This window comes from Somniosus microcephalus, chromosome 34 (genome assembly GCF_052327205.1).
Source record: "Somniosus microcephalus isolate GS21.2 chromosome 34, FLI_Smic_1.0, whole genome shotgun sequence".
Classification (NCBI taxonomy): Eukaryota; Metazoa; Chordata; class Chondrichthyes; order Squaliformes; family Somniosidae; genus Somniosus; species Somniosus microcephalus.
The window spans coordinates 25,787,660-25,807,469 of NC_141020.1; the positions used below are offsets into that span (position 1 = coordinate 25,787,660).

General features: G+C 46.7%; 1 protein-coding gene across 6 annotated transcripts in view; it reads left to right on the forward strand.

The window, feature by feature from the left end:
• Positions 1–19,810, forward strand: part of LOC147096893 (adenosine deaminase domain-containing protein 1-like) — an 87,609-nt gene that overhangs the window by 26,417 nt on the left and 41,382 nt on the right. For 5 of the 6 annotated variants that reach the window (XM_085973592.1, XM_085973596.1, XM_085973594.1 and 2 more), the window contains one exon: positions 14,985–15,050. The exons of the other annotated variant lie outside the window; for it this stretch is intronic. In XM_085973592.1, the coding sequence (XP_085829718.1) occupies positions 14,985–15,050 (66 nt within the window). The remainder of the gene's footprint in view (positions 1–14,984; positions 15,051–19,810) is intronic. 6 annotated transcript variants of the gene reach the window in all.

The following is a 19,810-nucleotide window of genomic DNA, read 5'->3' on the forward strand; positions in this document are numbered from 1 at the left end:
TACACCAACACATATCCCACCCTATCCCCGTAACCCCACGTATTTAATCCCCCTAACACTAAGGGTCAATTTTTATCATAGCCAATCAACCTAACCCCGCACATCTTTGGACTGTGGGAGGAAACCGGAGCACCCGGAGAAAACCCACGCAAACACGGGGAGAATGTGCAAACTCCACACAGACAGTCGCCCGAGGCTGGATTCGAACCCGGGTCTCTGGCGCTGTGAGGCAACAGTGCTAACCACTATGCCACTACGCCCTCTTTTTTTTTGTTTAATCTTCTCAATCTCCCTTGTCATCCAAGGAGCCCTTGCTTTGGTTCCCTTACCCTTCCCTCTTGTTGGAATGTACCTAGCCTGTGCTTGGAACATCTCCTCCTTAAAGATCACCCATTGTTCCGTCAGTTTTTCCTGTCAGTCTTTGGTTCCATTTTACCCTGGCTAGATCCTTTCGCATCCCATTGAAGTTAGCCCTATTCCAGTTTAGAAGTTCCACTCTAGATTGTTCCCTGCTCATTGCTAATCTAAATCTTATGATATGATGATCACTCGTACCTAAGTGTTCTCCCACAGATACTTGGTCGACCTGTCCCACCTCATTCCCCAGCACCAGATCCAGCAATGCCTCCTTCCTAGTTGGGCCAGGAACATACTCGGAGCCATAGTCATACAGCACAGAAAGAGGCCCTTTGGCCCATCGTGTCCGCGCTGGCCATCAAGCCCTGTCTATTCTAATCCCATTTTCCAGCACTTGGTCCGTAGCCTTGTATGCTATTGCATTTCAAGTGCTTCCCTAAATGCTTCTCGAATGTTGAGGGTTCCTGCCTCTACCACCCTTTCAGGCAGTGAGTTCCAGATTCCAACCACCCTCTGGGTGAAAAAGTTTTTCCTCAAATCCCCATTAAACCTCCTGCCCCTTATCTTGAAACTGACCCTGGTTATTGACCCCTCTACTAAGGGGAAAAGTGCCTTTCTATATACCCTATCTATGCCCCTCAATTTTGTAATCAGGTCCCCCCTCAGCCTTCTCTGCTCTAAGGAAAACAACCCCAGTCTGTCCAGTCTCTCTTCATAGCTGAAGCGCTCCAGCCCAGGTAACATCCTGGTGAATCTCCTCTGCACCCTCTCCAATGCAATTGCATCCTTCCTATAGTGTGGCGACCAGAACTGCACACAGTATTGCAGCTGTGGCCTAACTCGAGTTTTGTACAGCTCCATCATAACCTCCCTGCTCTTATATTCTATGCCTCGGCTAATCCCATATACCTTTTTAACCACCTTATCTACCTGTCCTGCTGCCTTAAGGGATCTATGTACATGCACACCAAGGTCCCTCTGATCCTCTGTCCTTCCTAGGGTCCTATCATTCATTGTGTATTCCCTTGCCTTGTTAGTCCTCCCAAAATGCATCACCTCACTTTTCAGGGTTAAATTCCATTTGCCACTGTTCTGCCCATCTAACCAACCCATCTATATCATCCTGTAGCCTGAGGCTTCCCTCCTCGCTATTTACCACTCCACCAATTTTCGTGTCATCTGCGAACTTACTGATCATACCTCCTACATTCATATCGAAATCATTAATGTACACTACAAACAGCAAAGGACCCAGCACCGATCCTTGCATTACACCACTGGACACAGGCTTCCAGTCACAAAAACAACCTTCGACCATCACCCTCTGCCTCCTGCCACTAAGCCAATTTTGGACCCAATGTGCCAAATTGCCCTGGATCCCATTGGCTCTTACCACCTTGACCAGCCTCCCATGTGGGACTTTGTTAAAAGTCTTACTGAAGTCCATGTAGACTACAACAACTGCACTCCCCTCATCTACACACCTTGTCACCCCCTCAAAAAAAAATTCAATCAAATTGGTTAGACGCGATCTCCCTCTGACAAAGCCATGTTGACTATCCTTGATTAATCCTTTCCTCTCCCAAGTGGAGACTAATTCTGTCTCTCAGAATTTTTTCCAATAATTTCCCTACCACTGATGTTAGGCTCACTGGCCTGTAATTCCCTGGTTTATCCCTACTACCCTTCTTGAATAATGGTACTACGTTAGCTGTCCTCCAGTCTTCTGGCACCTCCCCTGTGGCCAGAGAGATTCTGAAAATTTGTGTCAGAGCCCCTGCAATCTCCTCCCTTGCCTCACACAGCAGCCTGGGATGCATCTTGTCTAGGCCTGGGGATTTATCCATTTTTAAGTCTGCTAAAACCGCTAGTACCTCCTCCCCCTCAATACTAATTTGTCAAGTATATCACAATCCCCCTGCCTGATTTCTATGCCTACATCGTCCTTCTCCATAGTGAACACAGATGCAAAATATTCATTTGAAACCTCACCTACATCTTCTGGCTCTGCACAAAGATTGCCACTTTGGTCCCTAATGGGCCCTACTCTTTCCCTGGCTATCCTTTTGCCCTTAATATATTTATAAAAACACCTTGGGATTTTCCTTTATTTTGCCCGCCAGCATTTTTTTATGCCCCCTCTTCGCTCTCCTAATTTATTTTTTAAGTACCCCCCTGCACTTTCTGTACTCCTCTAGGGCTTCCACTGTTTTTAGTCCTTTGTATCTGCCAAAAGCTTCCCTTTTTTTCCTAATCCATTCTTGTATGTCCCTTGACATCCTGGATTTGCTGGGCTTGTTGGTCCCACCCTTGACCTTTACGGGAATATGTTGGCGTTGTACTCTCTCTATTTCCTTTCTGAAAGACTCCCACTGCTCTGATGTGGATTTTCCTACAAGTATCTGATCCCAGTCCACTTTGGCCAGATCCTGCCTTATATTAAAATTAGCCTTCCCCCAATTTAGAACCTTTATTTCCAGTCCATCTTTGTCCTTTTCCATGACTACCTTAAATCTCACTGAATTATGGTCACTGTCACCAAAATGCTCTCCTACTGACACTTCTACCACTTGCCCAGTTACATTCCCTAGAATTAGGTCCAGTACCGGCCCCTCTCTTGTAGAACTTTCTACATGTTGGCTGCAAAAACTCTCCTGGATGCACTTTAAGAATTCTGCACCCTCTAAGCCTTTCACACTCTGACTATCTCAGTTAATATTGGGGAAGTTGAAATCCTCTACTATTATTACCCTATTATTTCTACACTCCTCTGAGATTTGCCGACATATCTGTTCCTCTATCTCCTCCTGACTGGGGGCCTATAGTAAACTCCCAGCAAAGTGCTTGCCCCCTTTTTGTTTTTAAGTTCTACCCATATGGCCTCATTAGAGGAACCTGCTAAGATATCCCTCCTTACAGCAGTAATTGACTCCTTGATTAATATTGCGACACCCCCTGGTCAAGGAAATTCTCCTGAACACATTTCAAAAATTCCTCCCCCTCCTTTCCCTTTACCCTAGCATTATCTCAATTGATATTTTAGTAATTGAAGTCCCAATCTATAGCTCTTGCATATCTCTGCGATTTCCCTGCAGATTTGTTCCTCTACCTCCCCCTCACTATTTGGACAAATGTAAGAAGTCACACAACACCAGGTTATAGTCCAACAGCTTTATTTGAAATCACAAGCTTTCGGAGCGCTGCTCCTTCTTCAGGTGTGTGACTTCTTACATTTGTCCAACTCCGGCATCTCCACACCATGGTCACTATTTGGAGGCCTGTAGAATGCTCCCAATAGCGTGATCATACCCTTTTTGCTCCTCAACCCTAACCAAATGGATTCTGTCCTTGTCCCCTCAAGAACATCCTCCCTTTCCAACACTACAATGTCTTCCTTAAACAGCACTGCCACCCCATCTCCCTTTTTTCCTTCCCTATCTTTTCTGAACACCCTGTACCTTTGAATATTAAGTGCCCAGTCCTCACCGTTTTCAAGCCACGTTTCTGTTATTGCCACAACATCATATTGCCACACGGCTAATTGTGCTTGTAGCTCACCAACCTTACCACACTTTGCATTTACGTACATGCATTCTAAACCCATTTTTGAATTTTTCTTAGTCTGCTCCTATCTAATATGGTACTACTTCTGCCTCCAGCACTACCTTCGCCTCCAGTACCATCCAGCACACTCACTCTTCCATGCACCCCATTCCTCCCCTCAGTAGTGCTGGTGCATAGAACATTTATTTAGGTACCCAGTTTCAGAATTAGGTGCTGCTAGGTCAGATACAGAACCGATTAATGGGAAGTAAAGTGCCCTTTACAAAAACAATGCAATTATACAGCGCCTTTAACATAGTAAAATGTCGCAAGGAGTGTTATCAGACACAACTGACACTGAGCCGAAGAAGGAGAGACATTCGGACAGGTGACCAACGCTTGGTCAATGAGGCAGGTTTTAAGCAGCATCTTAAAGGAGGAGATAGGTGGGGAGGGGCAGGGCAAGAGGTTTGGGGAGGGATTTCCAGAGCTTGGGGCCCAGACGACTGAAGGGCGAAGGAAGCGAGAGTTGCACAAGAAACGAGTGTTTACTCTGCTTTTTTTACTCTGCTTCAGCGATGTGCGTCAGCCTGAACCTCAAGTGCTGCCCCTGCTGCACTGTGATAATTTTCCAACTCCCACACAAACTATTCTGTGGCCTGAGTTAGATTGACAATTCTAGCGCTAAATTAGAGATTGGTTGAAAGCACAAAACTATATCCATTAAAAAGTTGAGGGCCAATTTTAACCCCCGTTTAGTGGCAATGAAGTGGTGGGGGGGGGTGTCATGCCGCAGTCACATTTTAACTTGCCTGATTTCAGACGCGGGGGCTTGATTTAAAATGGCAAAGTTGTGACACCAACTTTGCAACCAATGACATCATTGGGGCACACAAGCCATTTTAACTGAGGGCTGCACAGTCTTGGTGCTGCCAGCAGCAGCTTTTTAAAGTTCCTTGTGGGCCAGGAGCAGCAGGAGTACGCCTCTTGGCCCCACAAGGATACCTTGGAACACTCCTGCCCCCACCCTTCCCTAATCGCGCAGCTCCCCGATTTCCCCCCAGTTCTTACCTTGCCGGGGACCGTATGTGTGCCTGACACCCCCCTCCTGATTTTTCACTCTGTGGTGACAACATTCCCGAAGGCTTTAGGCAGGAGTCAGTGTCGGTATATATAATGACGACTGGGCGTTAAAATCGCCCAGGCTTCGCGTTCTTGGGTCCAGACCGTTCGTCCTCCACTTCAGTCCCCGCATGCATGATGCCTGTCTGGAGTTAAAATCAGGGCTTGAATTTGAGACTGCTCCAGTTCATTTCATGTGGATCCCATTGCAGCATAATTTGAAAGCAATTTTCATCCCTTATAGTTGGCACTGCTGTCAAGCACGCACAGAATAAGAAATACGGTTAATTTTTTAGGAAGTCAGTGCTTCCCAATAGAAAACTTTAAAGATCCTTCCATAACTAACGGCCTCTTGTAGTGCTTGTCAAGGAGTGAGGTAGGTTTAATCATTAATCTAGGTTGGAGATGAAATTTTGTGTTTGTTGGCCTTGTGGAATTGATTTCACACCTTGGTTTTTCAAGACGATGGCTATTTCCAGTTTAGTAAATAGGATACTTTTTAATTTTTGTGTATGTTAAAGGCTCTAAGTTGTCATTGCATATAAAGATTTACAGCAGTTACCATGGGTGACTTTAATCTACATATAGATTGGGCTAACCAAATTAGTAGTAATACTGTGGAGGAGGAATTCCTGGAGTGTATGTGGGATGGTTTCCTGGACCAATATGTCGAGGAACCAACTAGAGATCAGGCCATCTTAGACTGGGTATTATGTAATGAGAAAGGAATAATTAGCTATCTTGTTGTGCGAGGCCCCTTGGGGTGGAGCGATCATAATATGATCGAATTATTCATATTAAGATGGAGAATGAAGTAGTTGACTCCGAGACTAGGGTCCTGAATTTAAATAAAGGAAACTACGATGGTATGAGGCGCGAGTTGGGTAGGATTGATTGGGGAATGTTACTCAGAAGGGTTGACGGTGGATAGGCAATGGCAAACATTTAAAGATCACATAGATGAACTACAGAATTTGTTCATCCCTGTTTGGCATAAAAATAAAACAAAAAAGGTGACTCACCCATGGCTAACAAGGGAAATTAAGGATAGCATAAGATCCAAGGAGAGGACATATAAATTGGCCAGAAAAAGCAGTAAACCTGAGGATTGGGAGCAGTTTAGGATTCAGCAAGGAGGACAAAGGGATTAATTAAGAGGGGGAAAATAGAGTATGAAAGTAAGCTTTCAGGGAACATAAAAACTGACTGTAAAAGCTTCTATAGATATGTGAAGAGAAAAAGATTGGTGAAGTCAAGCGTAGGTCCCTTGCAGTCAGAATCAGGGGAATTTATAATGGGGAACAAAGAAATGGCAGACCAATTAAATACATACTTTAGTTCTGTCTTCACAAAGGAGGACACAAATAACTTCCCAGAGATGTCCGGGAACATAGGGTGTAATGAGAGGGAGGAACTGAAAGAAATCAGCATTTGAAGGAAAATTGATGGGATTGAAGGCTGATAAATCCCCAGGGCCTGATCTACATCCTAGGGTACTTAAGGAAGTGGCCCTAGAAATAGTAGATGCATTGCTGGTCATCTTCCAAAATTTTATAGACTCGAACAGTTCCCATGGATTGGAGGGTAGCTAATGTTACCCTACTATTCAAAAAAGGTGGTAGAGAGAAAATGGGGAATTATAGTGGGGAAAATGCTAGAGTTCATTGTAAAAGATGTAATAGCAGAGCACTTGGAAAACAGTGGCAGGATCGGACAAAGTCAACATGGATTTACAAAAGGTAAATCATGCTTGACTAATCTACTGGAATTTTTTGAGGATGTAACTGATAGAATAGATAAGGGAGAACCAGTGGATGTGGTGTATTTGGACTTTCAGAAGGCTTTCGATAAGGTCCCGCATAAGAGATTTGCGTGCAAAGTTAAGGCACATGGGATTGGGGGCAAGGTATTGACTTGGATAGTGAACTGGTTGGCAGACAGGAAGCAAAGAGTTGGAATAAACAGGTCTTTCTCCGAGTGGCAGGCAGTGTCACGAGTGGGGTACCGCAGGGATCGGTGCTAGGACCCCAGCTATTCACAATATATATTAATGATCTAGACGAGGCAACTAGATATAATATCTTCAAGTTTGCAGACGACACAAAGCTGGGTGGGTGTGTGTGCTGTGAGGAGAATGCAGATAAACTCCAGTATGATTTGGATAGGTTGGGTGATTGGGCAGATGCAGTATAATGTGGATAGATGCGAGGTTATCCACTGGTGGCAAAAACAGGAAGACAGGTTATTATCTGAACGGCAATAGATTGGGAGAAGGGGAAGTGCAACGAGACCTGGGTGTCCTTGTGCACCAATCACTGAAGGTAAGCATGCAGGTGCAGCAGGCGGTTAAGAAGGCAAATGGTATGTTGGCCTTCATATCGAGAGGATTCGAGTACTGGAGCAAGGATGTCTTGCTGCAGTTGTACAGGGCCTTGGTGAGACCACACCTTGAGTATTGTGTGCAGTTTTGGTTGCCTTATCTGAGGAAGGATGTTCTTGCCATGGAGGGAGTGCAGCAAAGATTCACCAGACTGATACCTGGGATGGCAGGAATGATGTATGAGGAGAGATTGGGTCGATTGGGCTTATATTCGCTAGAGTTTAGAAGAATGAGAGGGATCTCATTGAAACTTATAAAATTCTAGCAGGACTAGATGCAGGAAGGATGTTCCCGATGGCGTGGGAGGCCAGAACCAGGGGTCACAGTCTAAGGATAAGGGGTAAGCCATTTAGGACTGATGAGGAATTTCTTCACCCAGAGAGTGGTGAACCTGTGAAATTCTCTACAACAGAAGGCAGGTGAGGCCAATTCATTAAATATATTCAAGAAGGAGCTGGATATATTTCTTAAGGCTAAAGGGATCAAGGGATATGGGGAGAAAGCAGGGACAGGGTACTGAGTTTGGATGATCAGCCATGATCTCATTAAATGGTGGAGCAGACTCGAGGGGCCGAATGGCCTACTCCTGCTCCTATCTTCTATGTTTCTCTGCTCTTCTGAGAGGCCATGGAAGTAGAGCTTCTGCCAGTACACCCTGTCGGTGGATAATACCTCCTGTGACATCGATCCCGCTCTGCTGCTCCACTCTGCTGACCACCTGCAGGTCTCCACTGCAGGTTGATGCTGCTGCTGATGGTCATCTTGCTCCTTGTTCAAGGTCTAATCTAAGGCTGCCATGGTGCCACACATCCTGACCTTCAGTCTCTATACTTCCAACGTGCATAAATTAGCCTTTCACTACAAGTACTCTCAACAAACCCTTTCCCAGTGGTAGGTAAGAAAGGAGCTATGAGCACTGACTATTTTTTGCTATTGTATGCCTGACTTTTAACGAGCTTCATGAATTGCCATTCTCTTCTTGCCTTGGTTTCAATGGTGAGTTTCAGGAAGTCCATGCATGCACCATTAAATTTAAATGCTTGTTAAAATATCGCTGTAATTCAGTGATTTAAATATTCAAATCGCTAACCCACCTCTCCGGAGGGGGTTACGTGTACACAACCGAACACGTCCACGTTAAGATCCGAGGCCAGTGCATTGAAGCCGGCTTCCAGATGCGCTGACTTTTTCGCCAACTTCTCGAGAGGACCGATGCTATTTTCTGCTCCATACATGTGGCTTTCACTTCTCCATTTTGGCCGTCCAGCTTCCATCAGTTCCACTGTGACTGCTCTTTTCTGTTGCTGATGTCAGTGAATTCGGCATTGCTCCCTCTTGCTGTCCAGTGAGAGCAAGAGCTTTCAGGAGCTAGGGCTTTCCCAGCCTACATTGCATGAACAGAGAGATTTATTAGTGGGACTGTCGTGTTGAGAGACCTTTTACCCATGCTGAAATAGCCCTTGCTTTTTCTGACAGGGAAATGAGGATTTCGAGCTGAATCCCAGTTTACTTGCAGCAGCCTGTATGCACACTCAAATTTCTTTTAGCTTGCAGATTGAACAAGCACTAAGACGGACAGAAAATTACCAACTGGTTCCTCAAGTCTCTTCCCTCCAGCCATTTTATAACTAAGTGACACGGCCCAAATATTCCCCACCCACTAGCAGCCATGTAATCTCGGAGACAAAAAAAACAGACTTTAAAAAAAGACCCAGGCCAGTTTGGGGATATAAAAATTCTGGAAATTCGTCTCCAATTCCTGAAGATGATCAAAAAACAAGGTATATTACCTAACATCCTTATCTACCTTTTTGTCTGCAGTGATATCAGCTTCCTCCAAGAACCAGTCCCAGCTCTCTTGAACATCAGCAGTAAAACTGCATAGGCTAGCAACCTATTCTAAAGGTCAAAAATCCTCTGGGAAAAGAAAAACCTACTGATGTCTAACCTAGTTGTACACTTGCGCAGCTTGTTTGCATGTTCACCTGTTTTCCCTAATTTATCTGATTCACATAATCTGCCCACATGTACACAGTCCAGTCCCTTCATTATTTGAAATACTTCAATCAAATCTCGTCGAAGTCTACGTTTTTCTAAAGTAAAGAGACCCAGCTTCCTGAGCCTATTGTGCCAGTTAAAGGTTTTTAAACTAGCTATTAATACAGTGGCCCTCCTCTGACCCATTTCTAGGGCCTCTATTGCCCCCACCCACAAACATTCGAGGGGATGTATTTTCCGATCGAAGGCTTCCCCGCATGCGGAAGCCTCCGATCTGGGAAAAATCTACGCACTTATCTGCGGGTTCCCGAGGTGCGTATAGTTGCGATGCTGGGCCTCTCGAACTCCAAGTGTGCAGGGCCTACGTATCCCAGGGGCGCATGCGGGTCGCAAGCGTCCCTGGGATCACGTGGGCCATGGGGAACCAAAGAAGGGAAATCTCCCTTCATACACTTGACAGATAGACCTGTCAAATACATGAATGGAGATCACCCAAAAAACACTTCAAAACATTTTAAAAAAAAATTTGAAATCACATTTTTAAAATTAGTTGAAATTACAATAAATTAAATATTTTAAACATTTAATTTTTTGAAAAAAATAGTTAAAGCTTTTTACAGGGCTAAAAATAAACTTTTTTTAAAGTATTATTAAATGATAAATGACTTTTTAAGAAACTTTTTCAACTCTTATCCTGGTAACAGCGGGCCTTACGCTGCTTTTACCAGGCGTAAGAATTCTAAAGGTTTTCTGCGGGCGGAGGTTCTCCAGAAAGCGGAACTATCCGCCCGCAGAGGCCCTTCTCCAGGGCAGGTGCATTCTTGATAGATCAGAAATGCCGGTTTTCAGTGCATGCGCTTGGCATGCCTGAAACCGCCATTTCGGTGTCTCCGGCAAGGCCAGCATTTATTGCCCATCCCTAATTGCCCTTGAGAAAGTGGCGGTGAGCCGCCGCCTTGAACCGCTGCAGTCTATGTGGTGAAGCTGCTCCCATAGTGCTGTTAGGTAGGGAGGTCCAGGATTTTGACCCAGTGACGATGAAGGATCGGTGATATATTTCTAAGTCAGGATGGTGTGTGACTTGGAGGCGGTGGTGTTCCCATGCACCTCCTGCCTTTGTCCTAGGTGGAAGAGGTCGCGGGTTTGGGAGCTGCTCTTTGTTTTGTGTTGTATTGTATTGTATCGTCCTAGCTATACATCCTAATATCCTGTTTCACTATAGCCCATTGGCACTGGTTGTGGAGATTAAATTTGTTCCATCTGAATTGTCAAGTATATTTGTAGAAAAAATTTGTAGAGGAGAGAGCGAAAGTTTTTCTTAAATATAACCCTTGTTTTAGCTGTTACAATGCATCTAACAGTGACGTGGAGCAAGTGCGTTAAAGGTGGCTTCTTTGTTTGCAGAGTGGTAAAGGCATGTGTTTTTGAAAGGCTAACTGGTCTTGTACAGATGGGGAAGGCAAATTGGCAGGTAGCGTAAACAATCAGGATAAAGTTACGGCATATATTTGTGAATAAAGTTTTCTTTGGTTACTCAAGTGAATAAGGACTGGAGATAATTTGTGAAATTACAGTATTTCTATGTGGATTTTAATGACCTTGTAGGCTAAATAATCCTTGTACCACCTAGATTTACAGACAACATGAATGCAAAAACATATGTTGAAGTTCAGATTAGATCAGCTAACAGCAAGAGACTTGAGCTCTGACTTTAATGGGAGAGCGGACATGGTACGCGCGAGTCCCGAAGTGGGTGGCAAAACTGAGGATTCCGGGGACGTGGAAAAACGGTTATTTTTCAGACTGGAGGAAGGTACACTGTGGTGTTACCCAGGGGTCAGTACTAGGACCACTGCTTTTCTTGATGTATATTAATGGCTTGGATGTGGGTGTACAGGACACAGTTTCAAAATTTGCAGATGACACAAAACTTGGAAGTATAGTGAACAGTGAGGAGGATAGTGATAGACTTCAAGAGGACATAGGACAGGCTGGCAGACATGTGAAATTTAATGCAGAAAAGTGCAAAGTGATACATTTTGGTAGGAAGAACGAGGAGGGGCAATCTAAACCGAAGGGTACAGTTCTAAAGAGGGTGCATAAACAGAGAGGCCTGGGGGGTATATGTGCGCAAATCGTTGAAGGTGATATGGGATCCTGGGCTTCATAAACAGGCATAGAGTACAAAAGCAAGGAAGTTACGATGAACCTTTATAAAACACTGGTTCAGCCTCAACTGGAGTATTGTGTCCAATTTTGGGCACTGCACTTTAGGAAGGATGTGAAGGCCTTAGAGACGGTGCCGAGGAGATTTACGAGATTGGTTCCAGGGACTTCAGTTACGTGGATAGACTGGAGAAGCTGGGGTTGTTCTCCTTGGAGCAGAGAAGGTTGAGAGGAGATTTGATGGAGGTGCTCAAAATCATGAGGGGTCTGGACAGAGTAGATTGAGAGTAACTGTTCCCATTGGCAGAAGGGTCGAGAACCAGAGGACACAGATTTAAGGTGATTGGCAAAAGAACCAAAGGTGACATGAGGAAAAACTTTTTTACGCAGCGAGTGGTGAGGATCTGGAATGCATGGCCTGAAAGGGTGGTGGAGGCCGACTCAATCGTGACTTTCAAAAGGGAGTTGGATAAGTAGCTGAAGGAAAAAAATTTGGAGAGCTACGGGGAAAGAGCGGGACGCGGGACTGGCTGAAGGGGCCTTGCAGAGAGCCGTCACGGGCCGAATGGCCGCCTTCTGTGCTGTAATCATTGTATGAATCCCGGCAGATTTTAACAGACGGGCCTCATTTCCATAAATTTTCTTAGACTCCAGCCAGATCCACTACCTAGACAGCAGACAGGATTGGGAAATTCAGGAGGCTACAGCCAGGCACCAGCATGCCTGCTTCTGGCCCACAAGCAAACCGAAAATAAAATTTTAAAACTTAGCTGCCTGGGCCTCTTCTGGCCCAGAATCCACCTCCCAACAAGTCTGGCCTGACTGGGTAGCCGTCACTGCTCCCCCGCACAGGCTTCCAATTCAAATTGCAGATCGGATTTCAATTAATTCATCAGACCAGATCTGCATCGTTAAAGAACACCTTACTGCCTCCTACAGTTGTCCTCACCTTCTCAAAAGAACAGATTAACATTGGGAGATAGCAGGAAGTTAGCGGGATCAGAAGGGGTAGGTTGCTACCTTCAGTTTAAATGCCACTCCCTACTCCCCCCACCTGGTTTACTGCGCCAGTTTTGAAAGTGTTTTCTCTTTCTTCCTTCCCCCCCCCCCCCCCCCCCCCCGAGTTTTGGCTCAAGCTCATTTTCATATCGCAAAATCTGCCACGAACCAATGTAATTGAGCAGTTTTAAATATTTTGGTTTTAAATTTGCTTTAAAAAATATTCCTTGATTTATTTAATAGTAACTTGGTAAAGTTTGATTAATACAGCTGAAACTGGGTTTGTCACAAAAAATAAGCATTTTAAATCAGTGTTGAGAATATTCAAGACAGATCGATAGATTTTAGGATACAGGAAACTTTGGTTTATCCGGCGGTTGTATGTCCGGAAACCTCGATCTACCGGGAGCCGTTTTGTTAGGTTTTTTTCCTTCTCGTGGCTTTGTTTTCAACAGTCGGGCTCTGGAAAGTCTCTCTGAAGCTGTTGCTAAGCTACAGAGACGCTTCCAAGGTACGGGCTGACTGTTTACAAGCTGTTGCTAAGCAACAGTGTTTGTTGTCGGATACGGAGATGAAAACCTCCGTATGCTTCAACATTAACGTTGTATGTCCGGCAGTTTTGATAGATCAGCAACAGCTCGGTCCCGTCGGTGCCGGATATAACACAGTTTCCTGTACTAAGGGACTTGGGTACGGGGATAGTGCGGAAAGGTGGAGTTGAGGTCGAAGATCAGCCATGATCTTATTGAATGGCGGAGCAGGGTCGATGGGCTGAATGGCCAACTCCTCCTATTTCTTGCATTCTTTTGATCGGATTGGATTTGTCCTGCTTTCTGTGCACAGGACATACCTGGGCAATTTCCCACATTGTCAGGTGGATGCCAGTTTTGTAGCTGTACTGGAACAGCATGGCTAGTTCTGGAGCACAGTTCTTCAGTACTACAGCCGGGGTGTTTTGTGAGCCTGTAGCCTTTGCTGTGTCCAGTACACCTAGCTGTGTCTTGGTCACGTGGAGTGAATCGAATTGGCTGAAGACTGGCATCTATGATGGAGACCTCTGGAGGAGTCTGAAAAAGTTCATCCGCTCGGCACTTCTGGCTGAAGATGGTTGCAAACGCTTCAGTCTTGTTATTTTGCCCTCCTGTGTTGGGCTCTGCCATCGTTGAGGCTGGGGATCATCATTGGGCCTCCTCCTATTAGTTGCTTAATCGTCCACCACGATTCATGACTGGATGAGGCAGGGCTGCAGAGCTTTGTCCTGATGTGTTGGCTGTGGGATCGCTTAGCTCTTTCTATAGCATGCTATTTTCCGTTTTTGTATGCCTGCTCTGTTGCAGCTTCACTGGGCTGGCATCTCATTTCCAGGTACGCCTGGTGCTGCTCTTCTGAAAACCAACTCCAAAGATCAGTATTCAGCCAGTTGAAATCCAGAAGTATAAAGATTGTAACTAGGCCAATCTTTGTGATTTTTACAAGTTTAAAAATGAAGTGATGCAGTTTAACCATAGCACCAGTAACAGAATTGTGTCTAGAGATAACTCGGCTGTGGTGCAATAGGGATTAAAATACATAAAATGAATAGGCAATTACTTAATGTTCTGGAATTCTCTGATAAATGTATTGGAGCATAAATCCATCACAAATTGGCTTAATTGGATAATAGCTTAACATTCAGAATATCTAGTCATAAAATACTCATGATCAAAATTCTATTCTATTTCCCAAAGCTATTACCTAGTTGGTGGGATCGTACAGCACAGAAGGAGGCTGTTCAGCCCATCCTGCCTGTACTGGCTCTTTTGAAAGAGCTCTCCAATTAGTCCCACGCCCCTGCTTGTTCCTCATATTTTTCCTTTTCAAGTATTTATCCAATTCCCTTTTGAAAGTTACGATTGAATCTGCTTCCACCGCCCTTTTGGGCAGTACATTCCGATCATAATTTGCCACGTTAAAAAAAACTCTCCCCTTGCACCCGAGTTCTTTTGCCAATTATCTTAAATCTATATCCTCTGGTTACTGACCCTGCTGTCAGTGGAAACACTTTTCCCTATCTACTCTATCCAAGGATTCATAATTTTGAATACCTCAATTAATTTTCCCCTTAACCTTCTCTGCTCTAAGGAAAACAATCCCAGTTTCTCTGGTGTCTCATCCCTGGTACCATTCCAGTAGATCTCTTCTGCACCCTCCAAGGCCTTGACATCCTTGCTAAAGTGTGATGCCCAGAATTGGACACAATACTCCAGCTGAGGCCTAACCAGTGATTTATAAATATGTAAACCATCAGGTAAATTACCTAAAACATGTAAGCGGAGTTTAATATGCTGTGCAGTCTTTTTTGAAATGTTCTTAAACTGAGAAAGATAATCCCGTTCAGTGGTCTGCAGGTCACTGTCTGATTGTGTACTTTTTCCTCCAGAGGTTCCAGGCCAAAAGAGACGTAGCATACCTGAAGAAATGGTACAGAAAAGGCGTAGGTTAAACGGTAGGTTGTGGATCCTAAGATCTGCAGCTGATTATTTTTCTCAGTCCCTATGTATTAATTAAGCTGTGGCATGGCCAAGCTGGGAGTAGAGCACTTTGCCCCCTGTAATAGCATCAGATCTTCTCAGGTCAGTTGCAGGGGAAATACTTCCCTTAAATGACATTGAAAACACACGCCAGCTGTAACCCTGGTAAAATATCTTCCCTCTGCTAACCTGCACACAGATTGACTTATACTGTGATGCTTATGTTTCATACATCATTTATATCCTTATTTACTGAGCAATAATACTAGATCACAGCAACTCTTGGGTCAAATCTTTACAATTCTCCAGCAATAGTCTTTAGTTTCAACCTCAGAACTGTCCTCATTCCTTCTCTAATCTCCTAAACACCAACATGGCCTGCCGAATCGTCACATAATATTCATCCTAAAATTCCATGATTAGTGACTAATTTGTGACTTGCTGTTCTACTGAAACTCGTCAAACCATATTTATTTTGCCACAGAATGAACATTGTACAGATACACACGCCGCCTAGCTGTGATTGGCCACATTTCAATGTTCTAAATTGTTCATAGTATTGTTTGGTAAAATTGCATTTTATCGGGGACAACGTTTCTTTTACCTAGTGTGGATTACAGACTTTCACACAGAAGGATTTCTGGAACAGGGACAAAGTAGCGTTTCCAACACACCATTACTTAGTGCCTCTATAATCAGCAGCTTAGTGAGTCTCTTCACTCGTTTCCTTTGCTGTAAGTACAGTGTGTTCTGCTTATACTAGAGATAAAAAGAAAAACCGTGATTTCCAGAAATCTGAAATAAATGTTGTATAAGCAGAAAATACGCAGCAGGTTAGTCGGCTCCTCAAAGCAAACCAAACTGAAAAGACTGGAACTGGACAGCAGGTCAGTCATTTTCTGTAGCGAGAAAGGGCAAGTTAATGTTTTGGGTGAATATCCTTAATCAGAACTGAGAATGAAAAGATAAACAAGCATTTTAGTAAGGTTGGAAAGATAGAGGGTAGAGAATCAACAAATACCCCAATCAATGGGCCAAATATAAAAGAGAAAAATAGATTAACCTTTCAGATGGGATGGTTTGACATTTGCTCACTTAGGAGCTGCCTGAGCTTCTGTTTGTTTTCTGTTTCAGGTTCTGCTTATACTGTCGTCCCAGAAATTTCCATCTCCCAATATTCGCATTTTGAAATTGCTGTGAAAACTCTAGGGCCTAGAAATTCAGTTGGTTGCGCCAGCCGCTAGCGCCTTAAGAGGGCGAGAAGTGGGGTGCTAAGCGGCTAGCGACCGGGCGCGGCGCGATCTGCGCCTCTCGCGAAATTCAGTAACGATTTAGCGGCGACGCAAATCCTTTGCGCGCGCGCAGATCCTGACACCTTTTCATGGTGCAACGCCCTTTGTGCGCCCGAACCGGAAATTCAGTGGCGCCAGCCTATTGTGCGTCTGGCGCCCCCAGCGACTGGTAAAGGGGAACGGTTCCCAGTCGCTGCGGGGCGCGGGGGGGCGCTAATTAAAGGGGACGACTCCTGCAGTATAAATGTCAGCCATTTTGCTCCACTCCTCCTTTGTGAGACACTGAAAGTTGGAGAGAGACAAAGGGGGAGAGCTTTCTGGTTTGAATCAACACTCGCTCAGGTACTTTTGGATTCAGGCCAGAGCTTTGCACTTGTAATTAACTTTCAGTGCCATAGCATTAATTCGATACATCTAATGGGGGCTGCAATGGGTGCAAACGTTGGCTTACTGCATTGCATTCAGAGGGCTCGGAGACGCCATGAGAGACTGCCAGTCATGGCCAAACGGTGAAGGGCCAACCGGCGTCGGCACAGGAGGCCTTACCCACCCAGGGTATACCGCCAGCAGTTCTCATATCTGAACATGTCTGAGGAGCAGTGTGTTCGGAGGCTGCGATTCAGAAGGGAGGTGGTCACAGAGATCTGCCACCTGCTTCAGAGAGATCTGCAGCCACAGCTGAGGAGCAGGACGTCTCTGTCGGTGGCAGTGAAGGTGACGGTGGCTCTCAACTTCTATGCCACTGGCTCCTTCCAATCCGCTACTGGGGACATTGCCAACATCTCCCAGTTCGCGGTACATTGCTGCATCCGCCAGGTGACCAATGCCCTTTTCAGAAGGAGACGTCAGTTCATCTCCTTCCCCATGACCCTCGACAAGCAGCAAGAGCGTGCAATGGGATTTGCAGCATTAGTGGACTTCCCCATAGTGCAGGGCGCCATTGACTGCACGCATGTGGCTTTGCGGGCACCTCTGGAGAATGCCGAGGATTACCGCAACCGGAAGGGCTACCAGTCGCTCAACGTGCAATTGGTGTGTGACCACAGGCAGCTCATACTAGCTGCCAATGCCCGCTTTCCAGGCAGCAGCCACGATGCCTTCATCCTGCGCCAGACTTCTGTGGCAGACCTTTTCCAGGCCCAGCCTCACCCACGGGGATGGCTTCTCGGGGACAAAAGCTATCCTTTGTGCACCTGGCTGATGACCCCGCTCCGTGCGCCCAGCACCCCTGCAGAACAGCAATATAATGACAGCCATCAAGCAACCAGGAACATCATTGAGCACACAATCGGCGTGCTCAAGCAATGGTTCCGCTGTCTGGATCGTTCCAGGGGAGCCCTACAGTACTCGCCTGAGCGAGTCTCCCATTTCGTTGTCATGTGCTGCATGCTGCACAACCTGGCTAACCGCAGACATTGGAGGACCACCAGAGGATGGGAGGGAGGCAGAAAGTGCAAGGGCCGTCCGTCTGCGGCTTATTGCAACTCGGTTCTAGGCCCCCTCAGGGAATGGCTTGTGCCAATGAAGGAAGGTGAATGTAGCCGCTCCGCAAGCCCTCAGCCAATCAAGGCAACCAATACTTCCAAAAGCAAACGTGGACAGTGCGATTAAAGAAAATTTTTTACTCTTATAACTCTGCCCTTCCCGCATGACAAACTAATTCAGAGAAACCCCCGAAACAAAAACACACCAGTCTCGGCCTGTTTATAAAAAAACAACTAAATTGGCCAGACCTTCTACTTTTTCACCTGCGAGGGTGATCCGTCTCGCTTCCGGGCATGGCCCCTACCCGCCCTGCAGCTCCTCCTCAATCGGACCCCAGTGGCTGCAGCAAGGCTGGGGGAAGGCTGCTGAGGGTAAGTTGGTGAGACAGCAGATGCCCTTGGGGGTCGGCCTGGAGGGCCCGGCTGCGGACTGCTCCAACTCAGCTTGGGCAGCAGCAGTCTGTCCTACGGGTGGTGGCAGCTGCAGTGGAGGAGTCACAGTGTTGGCTGCAGGAATGCTGCCAACCTGACAGTGCACAGGCACTCCCTGGTCGGCTGATTCACTGGCACTCGCACGGGCCAGCACTGCAGCATGCGCAGCAATCTGCTGGAGCACAGACTGCTGGGCTGCTGCGGCGTGGCGAGTGCTCCGGTGATGCCTGGCCGAGCCAGCAAGGGTGGCAGTAGTTAGTGCCCGTGTGGCCCTGGTCTGTGTCTGGATGACACCAACCAGTGAATGCACGGCACGACTGAGCACTTGGCTGGAGGCCGCTTGTACTGCCGCGAAGTCCTGCAGACTCTGGCCTGTGCTGCACTGAATTCTTGCAGACTCTTGGCCTGTGCTGCCCCGAATTCCTGAACACTCCTTGCCAGAGACTCTATGGAGTCCGGCATCCTTGCCACTGCAGCCATGAGCTCAGTGTGCCGGCGCCCATTTCCACAAGGAGCCGCACCTCCTCTGCGCTCACTGTAGCAGGACTGGAGGCCACACTCTCCCTCTGGGGAGAAGGCCGCCGAGCTTCCCCACCCCTCCCACGTTGCTGCAGCCCGCTGGTCCCCGGGGCATCACTCTCCTCCGACACTTCCCCCCCTGCTCCCCTCCAGGGAAGACGTGTCCCCAGCATGGCCATGGGCTGCCTCGGCCAAGGGTGTCCCTGATGGGGCGGCTTCCTCCTCCTCTAGGTCTGAGTCCGACACAGTGCCAGGTTGAGGGACCGCCTCCTCACCTGGCGAGTCACCATCTGAAAGCAGGGAGGCACAAGAGTTGCTTTAGAGTGAGGACAGGACGGCAGCGAGGGAGGCATGAGTGCTGCTATGCACTGCATTGGTTCGATAGTGGCAAAGGATGCTGGCATGAGGCGCAGGTGGAAAGAGAGAGGTCAAAAAGGTGAGGACCTTACCATTGGTGCCCAGAACAGGGTCGGCATCTCCAGTCGTGACGGGGCCAATCAGTCGGCCTGCCATGATCTGCTCCACTCGCAGCTCTAGGTCGCTGAGCTGCTTAATGTCAGGACGGCCTCCCCCGGTCTGGCTCTGCTGTCTCCGGTTGTGCGCCAGCTTGCCCTGCAAGAGAGAGGACGGCCTCTAAGTACAGTGTGAAGCCCTGATCTTGCCTGCACAGCCTCCCATGGTGGAATAGCCCCGTCAGTGTATAAACTCCTGAATATGCAAGTGCTTTTCATGACAGTCCCATAGCTGCTGGATGAGGGCTGGGCAGTAGGGCTTTCACGTCCCTTTGGCCATCAACTGAGGAGCACATGCAGGGATGAGGAGGATACTGGAAAGGGTACTCACCCTGACAACCCGAGTGAGGTCGTTGAATTTTTTACGGCATTGGAGGGGAGTCCTGGCAACCATGCTGTTGGAGGCGACCTTGCTTGCCACCTCCCTCCAGGCTTTCCGATATTCGGAGGCCCCCTACAGGGAACAGAACATGGTGCCTGCGCCAACCAGCACCCT